Source organism: Alosa pseudoharengus, unplaced genomic scaffold, assembly GCF_046254945.1.
Source record: "Alosa pseudoharengus isolate Yale_2024_CS ecotype anadromous, Long Island Sound unplaced genomic scaffold, YU_APseudo_1.1 YU_APseudo_1.1_scf_10, whole genome shotgun sequence".
Classification (NCBI taxonomy): domain Eukaryota; kingdom Metazoa; phylum Chordata; class Actinopteri; order Clupeiformes; family Clupeidae; genus Alosa; species Alosa pseudoharengus.
In genome coordinates this window covers 26,467,395-26,477,172 of record NW_027468565.1, presented here as the reverse complement: position 1 = coordinate 26,477,172, position 9,778 = coordinate 26,467,395, and the positions used below count along the sequence as shown (strand labels likewise).

The following is a 9,778-nucleotide window of genomic DNA, read 5'->3' as shown; positions in this document are numbered from 1 at the left end:
TGCTTCTCGGTCCCGGTCGACCCATTTGGCTGGCTGCGATTCGAGGAACAACCCGGGGCACGGATGTTTCGAGTCGGCGGAACTTGCGGTCTATCTAGTTATTCAGGAACTATCTTCGCGTGGACCAGGCTGAGCTTGGATGAAAAAAAAGTTTGAGAGAACTGTAAAGGTCAGCGTTGTGTACATACAGAAGGCTCAGCGGGCTAGCTGCGGATTCAATATGCGGAATCCTCAGCTTCACAGCCGCATATTTGGCAGTCATATGTTTAGCTGCATGAGAGACAAATCGTTTGTTTTGGTCTTTCAAGCATAATTCTGTGTAAAATAATCAAGATTAATATTTATTATTTTGACCATTATTATTATTATTGTTATTATTATAATTACTATTACTACTACTATTATTATTACTACTATTACTACTACTACTACTATTATTACTATTATCATTACTATTACCACCAATGCGATTAGTTGTATCTTTATAGTATTACTGGCAGCATAATAATATAATTGCATAAACAATTGTGTGTGTGTCACAAGGAAGGATCGCTATGGCTTTAGTGAGAGAGTGCGTGAGGATTTGCTGACAGTAGGACTGTGTGTGTGTGAGTTGGATCCCGAGCTCCATAGACAGGGGCCGCTGCCACCATGCCTGTCCCCATGGGCAGGCTCTCCCTTGGGCATTCTCAGCTGACCACTGAGACTCCAGCTCCAGCTCCAGCTCGGCCTCAAAGAGCACAGCGTCCTCCAGCCCTGTCCTGAGACTAACTCTGTCACTCACACACACACACACTCACACACACACACACACACACGTGCATACACACACACAAACATACACACACACACACATGCACTCACTCACATGAATACACACAAAGTCGGACACATGCAGACTGCTTTTTTTGGCACACACAAACAAATATATACACACTTACACACAAACACTGACAAGGACACACACACACACATTCCCACACAAAAACCAAAAGAGAAGCAAACAAACTGTAGACATACAAAGACAGAAAGACAAACAAACACACACAAACTCTGAAAGACGAGAGGGCAAGTGCACACACACACACACTCATACACATACACAAACACACTCACGCAAACACACTCACGCACGCATACACACACACACACAAACAAACTCACGCAAACACACTCATGCGCACACACACACACATACTGAAATACACACAGAAAAGCACACACAAGCACACACACATTATCTGCTAGTGATGGGTAACTCTTCTCGAAAAGGGGAGGGAGGGGAAGAGGGAGAGGGGGAAGGAAAGGGGGAGGAGGGAGAGAAGGAGAAAGTGATCAAGAAGACTGAAGAGGAGGAGGAGGAGGAAGAGGAGGAGAAGAAGAAGGAGAAAGAGGAGGAGGAGGAGGACGAAGAGCTTCCGCTGGGAGTGGAGGAGCTGCTGGCCAGCGGCGACCCCGTCCTCGACCTCAGCTACAGGAAGTTCCGTCGCCTTCCGCGGCAGGTGCTGGGCCTGGCGCACCTGGAGAAGCTGTACATGTGCGGCAACCGTCTGCGGCGCCTGCCCGACCGCATCACGCAGCTGCAGGGCCTGCGCACGCTGGCGCTGGACTTCAACAAGCTGGAGGACGTGCCGCTGAGCGTCTGCCAGCTGCTCAACCTCACGCGCCTCTACCTGGGCAGCAACCGGCTGGTCAGCCTGCCGCCCGAGCTGCGCAACCTGCAGGCCCTGCGGTGCCTCTGGGTGGAGAGCAACTACTTCCAGCGCTTCCCCAAGCAGCTGTACGACCTGCCCCACCTGCGCTCACTGCAGATCGGGGACAACCGGCTGCACTCCCTGCCCTCCGACCTCTGGCGCATGGAGGCCCTGCGCGGACTCTGGCTCTACGGCAACCGCTTTGAGGTAGGCCGGTGATGTAAGCATAACACACTGTTACTATAGTTCTATTGGAACTACTTTGAGGTAGGCCGGTGATGTAAGCATAACACACTGTTAATATAGTTCTATTGGAACTACTTTGAGGTGGGCCAGTGATGGCGCTGAGAAATCATATACTTTAGCTATAAAATAAACATACCATACTGTTACTGTGGTTCCATTGGAACTGCTTTGAGGTAGGCCAGTGATGGCGCTGAGAAATGATATACTTTAGCTATAATATAAACATACCATATTGTTACTGTGGTTCCATTGGAACTGGTTTAAGGTAGGCTAGTAATGTGAGCGTAACTTACTGTCACTGTGGCTCTGCGGCAACTGCTTTGAGGTAGACCAGTGATATAAGGCAAGGCAAGTTTATTTACACAGCGCATTTCAGACACGGGTAATTCAGTGTGCTCTATATAAACAACAGCAAAGAGCAATGCCACATAAAGGCATACAAGGGTAATAGTTAAACTTTTTTTTTTTTTAAAGGGAAGTACATAAAAGAGAATAATTCAAATATATAAAAGACACAAAGTAGAACACTTAAATAGACAGAGTGCATTACAACTTCCGATTACCGGAATACAGCCAACAACCTAACCTTATGCCTCGTCATACCTCCAGTTGCTGTTGCACTAAATTTAACTATAGACAGCTAACCCAAACAAAGTCCGAAAAAAAATAATTGACCATCAGACATTCTCTCGACAGGTTATTATTACTGTGACAAAACCTCTGTCTGTCTTTGATTATCTGGCACACAACCAGCATTCTCCCACCAGCAACTCACACAGATTCTCACATTTTGGCATAAACTGTATAAAGTATAGTAGTATAGTATATAAACTCTTTTGATCCCGTGAGGGAAATTTGGTCTCTGCATTTATCCAAATCCGTGAATTAGTGACACACTCAGCACACAGTGAACACACAGTGAGGGGAAGCACACACTAATCCCGACGCAGTGAGCTGCCTGCTACAGCGGTGCTCGGGGAGCAGTGAGGGGTTAGGTGCCTTCCTACTGGTCGGGGTTCCGGCAACCCTCTGCTTACAAGCCGAAGCCCTAACCAGTAGGCCATGACTGCCCCCAAAAGTAATAGGAATGAGGAGTGTTCCGTTTAACAGAAAGTGAATTTTATCAGTTAGCAGAAAGCATGTGAGAAAAGCTTGATCTTAAGTCTTAAGCATAACATACTTTTGCTGTGGTCCGATTGGTAGCCCAGAGAAGCCACTACCATCTGATGTACCCATGTGTGTGTTTATGCTTGTAGTGTTTAGCAGACACTTTTATTCAAAGTGACTTAAAACATTAGAATAAAGTATGAAGTCCAGGACTGTGGCTTCTTTCCATATGAGGCCTACAGGCTCAACGCTTCCAGAACATAATGGTTGTGCTCTGTCTGAACTGTCAGTATCCCCTGTGCAGAATGTAGGTGAGGTCTCCTAGCGAGCACGCCTGAGGTGCAGTGTGAGACTAAGCAGTGTGTGTGTATGTGTGTGAGTGTGTGTAGGAGACTGAGCTGACGGACCTAAAGCAGTGTGTGTGCGAGACTGAGAGTGTGTGTGTGTCGGCCCTGAAGCAATGTGTGTATGTGTGTGTGAGAGAGAGAGAGAGACTGAACCAGCCCTAAAACAGTATGTATGTGTGTGTGAGACCAGTTGTGTGAGGTTATGGCTGCCAGTGAGGCCTGAACCAGGGCTCCTGCTCCCGTCCAGCAGGACCAAAGCCTCCCCATGGAGGAGCAGCAGAGTCCAGCATACGTCTGGACCAGACTGGTGCCACAGACGGTTACTTTCTTTCAAATGAATGTTGCTTTAGAAGCGATACAAAGTCTAGAGTAGAGCAGAGCGGAGGAGTTCCTATCCAACTGAACACAACCGCTACAGGGACGTCTGCAGTCACTCTAGTCCAGGTCACTCGGGGGAAAGTTTCAGTTGCTGCGGATAGAGTAGCCCCACGTCGCTGGAGCTCAGAATCAGGGAGTCTGTGATGCGGCTGATTGGTTTTCTCCTCTCAGGGTTGGTTACAATGACTTTCAGTACAGGTATGTACAATCTAAAGGTGCAGTTAGCAATTTTACTCGATTTCAAGCCCATATAGGAACGTCACATAATACCAACCGTCACGATGTCACCTCTTACGTGTATGTGTCACTTAATATTAATTTCTATACAAACCAAGACGGCGGATTCCTAAAGAAACACAAGCACCCAAACCATAAGTTTATCTAAATTAGCTATGTACCAAAAATTACATTTTACTGCTAGCTGCCCATTCCGTGACTGTAAAAAAAAACCGGTCTCTGTATGTATCCCAGGCTCCGAAAACTGGAAGCAAACCAAGTAGGGGCAGCCTGTCCCGGGACCATACCTATGTTCCCAGGGTCCTATGTTCCCAGGATCCTTATGTTCCCAAGGTCCTATGTTCATAGGATCCTATGTTCCCAGGGTCCTATGTTCCCAGGATCCTATGTTCCCAAGGTCCTATGTTTCCAGGGTCCTATGTTCCCAAGATCCTATACTTCCAGGGTCCTATGTTCCCCAGTTCAATTTTCTACTAACACACAGTGGCTGAATATCAATGTCCCCCCTCACAGACTTTGATGCGCATTCCCGCTCACTTTGTGAGGGCTTAGGTCTCTCCCACTGTAGAACTGTGAAGTGCTTGAGTGCTTGAGTTGCCATTTATGAACTTTAGAGAATTAATAACAAATCATAATGTTGTGACACGGTTATCCAAAGGAAGGCTGCACATTTTTGGTGCTTAATCATTCAGAGGTTTTGGCAATATCACATTTTTTTCCCAGCATGCTCTCTGGGTCACTGGACAAGAGCAGGACATTGCAGATGAGGACCTCAGGTAGGGCAAAATCATTACACCAGCATTGTGTTCGGATGGAGCCGCAGGTCTGCTTGGCACATGTCCAGAGACAGAACAGACACAAAGATGATGACGATGATGATGGGGACGATGATGGGGATGATAATGGACACACAGGTCATACCGATGATGATGATTAATACGATTACAATGATGATAATGAATGGTGATGGCAAACATGTAGATGATGATAATGAATGATGAAGAGGACTGTGGGGATGATGATGATGCTGATGATGACTATGATGATGAAGATGGGGAAGTATGACTGTGAGGTTGTGAGATGAGGTAGGATGTAGAACACAGATTATAACGAGGTTGTGAGGTAGGATGTAGAACACAGATTATAACGAGGTTGTGAGGTGATCATGATGACTGATGCCACGAGGTGAATGTGATGATGGTGAAAATAGTGAAGTTGTTATGGCACATAAATGATGATAATGATTGGGATAATGATAAAGGTCACAAGGTTCAGTCAGGTGTTTGTAGAGGCAGTGTGGAGAGGAGATGGACATCATTTACAGTAGCTTCTAGAAGCACCATCGCCGTGGCTACAGGGAACTCTGATTAAACTGATTCCATGAAAAGCACATCACGGAACACTGGAGCTGACTGACTGACTGTGCTGACTGTAATGGTTACCAAGAACACTTCCCTTCACTTCACTCCCTCTGGATCAAGAGCGACCTGTCAGTGCTGCAAGCATTTCTTGGTAGACGTCACATTTTGTCTTGAGTTGCCAGCGTCCAGCGATCTAACAGTCTGGTGATTATAAGGGGCTAAAATGACAGGTGCTAATGCACTTGATGCTACGTCAGCCCAGAGAGCGGGTCAGCCTGGCTGTGGCATGTCATTGAATACTGCATCTGTCATCCCATGTTTACACAGCGCAATGTCATTGTTATGACAAAGGGTTCAAGTGCAGTGTTACCATTAGATGCCTTAAGTGGCCTCAGTAGTTCTTAGAGCTCTATTTAAACAGTAGTTCTCAGTAGTTCTTATTATTAAGGTTCCGTAGATCTCTATTTAAACCTCCTCAGTAGTTCTTGTTAAGTTTCTGTAGACCTATATTTGAACTTTCTCAATAGTTCTTGTTATGATCCTGTTATAGACCTCTATTTCAACTTCCTCAGTAGTTCTTGTTATGTTCCTGTTGACCTCTGTCAGAACTCCTACAGGGAGGAAACCCCCCCCCCCCCCCCCCCGCTCTACGACAGGCAGTCTTTCCGGAAGGTTCCTGATCGGTTCGCTCGGCAGGCATGTGTGCATGGACATTTTTAGTTGCTCATTAGCGTGCCTGGGAGCGTCCCACAGGCCCATGTCCTCACAGGACGGCTATTTCAGTGAGCGTTCTCAGGATGGCAGCGGAAAGTTCTGGAAAAGTTCCCTGGCAAAGTCACACCTGGTTCTAGTTCATTAAGTTCATTAATGTGTCCTGATCGTGTCCATATTGTTGTCCGACCCACAGGTGTCTGTGGTCAGTACTACGCACACGGAGGTTGAAGCATTGCAAGCTGCAGGGCTGCAGTGTTACTCCATGAATACCAACGAGTCTGAGTGACATCAGATGATGAATGTACTTATGAGCCAAAAGACTGATGTCATTTCATTGCACCCTAAGGTAAAAGTATCAACTTAATGAGGAAAGCCACACCACACCGTAAGACCACCGTGGCTGCTGTTTCCATTACTCCTCCAGCTGTACGGGCCAGAAGACTCACGTCTTGTGTCTGGTGCGTCTGACCTTATTCGTGAATGTGACCCCGTACACTGGTCCCAGTCCCAGGCTTCATAGCCGAGCACAGAACGCCCGCCTCAGAGGGAGCGCTGCACCAGAATGGGTTTTTAATCAGCGGCATGGGACCCACAGAACTCAACGTGAGCCTGACGGGCCACCGTACGTCTGCCAACCTCGGCAGGTGCAGTGTGAAGACAGAGTGGGAGAGACGGCTATTTACATGCCATAGTGTAGTTATGTTATCGTTTGTCACAGAGTTTTACTGTCTGCCAGTGACAGTTAGAGTATAGGCATGGTATTTATAGTGTTCATTACAGCCGGCCTGGTCTTAAAGCTAAAATTCAAAGTTTGTTTTGAATGGCTGCGGGTAAATCAAAGTTTTAAAGGTCTAGTGATGCCAAGCTTTTGTAATGTAAAACATAATTTATTATGAGCTGAGTTTTGTAATGTGTCTTGTGATCTGAAGCTGTGCAATATGGGATACCATGTAAAGCTGGCTTGTGTGAGATATCATTAAAGCACGCCCATGTCATATGCCAGAAAAACTATGGTTATGGGACATATCTTTTAACTCATTGAATGCCAAGCTGTTTTCGGAAGCTTTGTCCTAGAGTGCCAGCAATCTAGACCATTGTTGATGATTTTTGTACAGCCACAGCATATTCTGTGTTATAGCTATGAACACATACAATGGCTCGTTTAAAAGGTGAGACTTTAAGCTCTCAGTGGGTGCAAACCGTCTACATGCCTCTGTTCCTGAGAAATCCCAAGCTAAACAGTGGCTAGTTTTCATCAAAATTGCTGTTTTTTTTCTAGAAATGGAGATATAACGTCTTTCATGAAATATTAAGTGTTGCCTGTAAACTTTCTGGGAAGTGATCAGCGAGACCTGGCGAGACTGCCACCTAGTGATAGACCGACGAAAATGGCCTGGTTTTGAGATGACGTGCATGCGTCACTGATTCGACCCAAAGCGGCAACCGAGTTATGATAAAATGTCCAGATAAAATGACCAGATTGTGCGTTTTCATGAGTTTTTGATCGTCATATAGTTCATTTCCATTCATCACAGAGTTCCCAAAATCACATATAAGGTGTGTTAGAGTGTCTAGTTTCGTAATTAAAAAAAAAAGCTAAAAACGTAATATTAATGTTTTTGGCACTCAACGCATGGGAAGAAAAAACGTAATATTACGTTTTTGGCACTCAATGAGTTAAGTTGCATTATGTGAAATATAATTTCTTCTAAAGAGCTGTGAGGTATAATTAAAGTTAAGGTCATGTGAGCTATCCTTAAAAATGAAGTGAAATGTCTTATGGCTCCTTAAAGCTGCAGTAGGTGAAATGTCTTATGGCTCCTTAAAGCTGCAGTAGGTGAAATGTCTTATGGTTCTGTTGGTTCTGTGCAGGAGTTCCCACGGGTTCTGCTGCGCATGGAGGGCCTGGAGATTCTGGACCTGGACAAGAACAAGATCAGCGAGTTCCCCAGCCTGTCGCACCTGCCCAACCTGCGCCTGTTCTCCTACGACCACAACCCCACGGAGGGGCCGCCCAAGGTGAGCGAGGAGGTGTTCCTGGTGGGGGAGGGGGCGCAGGAGGAGCTGGAGGCACGCGAGCGACGCATCGAGAGGCGGAGGAAGCGCGAGCAGGAGCGCGAGGAGGAGGAGGCCGCCGCCGCTGCCGGGTCAACCGAGGAGCCGGCCATTCACGGGATACTCAAGAATGCAGGCTCTGCCCCCGGAAGCAAAGCAACCAATGGCGGCTGCGTGCCTAACGGACATCCAACCACAGATGGAGGGGGTGGGGGGGGCCAAGAGGAGGAGGAGGGGGTGGAGTTTGGAGAGGGGGAGCTGGAGTATGAGGAGGGGCTAGAGTACGAGAGGGAGGAGTTTAGCTGTGAAGGGGAAGTGTTTGATTACGAGCGGGCGGCGCTTGAGTATGAGAGGGCGGGACTTGATTATGAATATGAGGAAGAGGATGAGCCACCACAGGTGATGAGGAGAGGGACCTGACGCTAGGCTCCGCCTCCATGACACCGTAACCGTCCCTTTAAGAGGAAGCTGGTGATGAGCAAAGCACATGGCTCAGACCCTGACTTTCGGCCAATCCTGCGGCTCGACGACCTTGATATGCAGGGTTGACAGCCAAACAGCGGGGTAGAGCCGAGCATGATGGGATAGCATTGCCGTGGACACATTGAGGGCTGGACTGAACCTCTCTTCTAGCTTCAACTCATTTTTATAACTAGTCAAGGGCTGGGAGCTGCACAGATGGTTCCTTTACAGGACACAGGGACAGTGTGTATGTGTGTGTGTGTGTGTGTGTGTGTGTGTGTGTGTGCATCTGTGCATGTATGTGTGTGTGTGTGTATGTGTATGTGTGCATCTGTGCATGTGTGTGTGTGTGTGTGTGTGTGTGTGCATGTGTGCATCTCTGTGTGTGTGTGTGTGTGTGTTATGAGATAGGTACACAGAAGCTGTAAGGTGAGCCAGGCATTGCTGTGTTGTGATGGTGAAACTGAATCTTGTCTCATTAAAGAATAAACACAGATCTGACCAGGTGTCTGTCCATCACTGAAACATGATCTCTGGAGTGAGATAATGCTCACACACACACACACACACACACGCACAAACACACACACATCCATACAGTCACACACAGCCACAGTCACATGCACACACCCTCACACACACAGCTCCGGCTGCAGCCACACTGACCTAGAAAATCACAATGCCCATTTTACACGCACCAACATCAGCTAGACGCACACACACTCACACACACACTCAGACACCCGCCCTCCCTAACTCTCACTCTCACACACACACTCATACTCCCCAGCACACCACACACATACACACACACAGGCACACACTCACGCACGCACACACACACACACACACACACACACACACACACTCCCCAGCTCACCACACACAGACACACACACACACACACACACACTCCCGAGCTCACCACACACATACACACAGACACACACACTCCCGAGCACACCACACACATGCAGACACAAACTCTGACAGACACCCCCTGTGTAGATGAATGAGCAGATTGTGTGACCCAGTCAGGGACAAGAGAGATGTTAGCGAGCAAATGAGCGGGAAACTGGGAACAATCTGCCACACGATGCTGTGTTAGGTGAAAGGAGAGGGAGAGAGGGAGGAAGAGAAGAAGCGAGAGGGAGGAGAGAGAGGGACAGACGCAAGG

General features: G+C 47.4%; 1 protein-coding gene across 1 annotated transcript; it reads left to right on the top strand.

Annotated features, from left to right (window-relative positions):
* The first annotated feature begins 1,250 nt into the window (after positions 1-1,250).
* lrrc10b (leucine rich repeat containing 10B) lies at positions 1,251-8,977 on the top strand. Its single transcript, XM_076301419.1, has 2 exons — positions 1,251-1,901; positions 7,957-8,977. Exons 1-2 carry the CDS (start codon positions 1,251-1,253, stop codon positions 8,557-8,559), a joined length of 1,254 nt encoding a protein of 417 aa, XP_076157534.1. The 3' UTR covers positions 8,560-8,977.
* Positions 8,978-9,778: the final 801 nt, after the last annotated feature.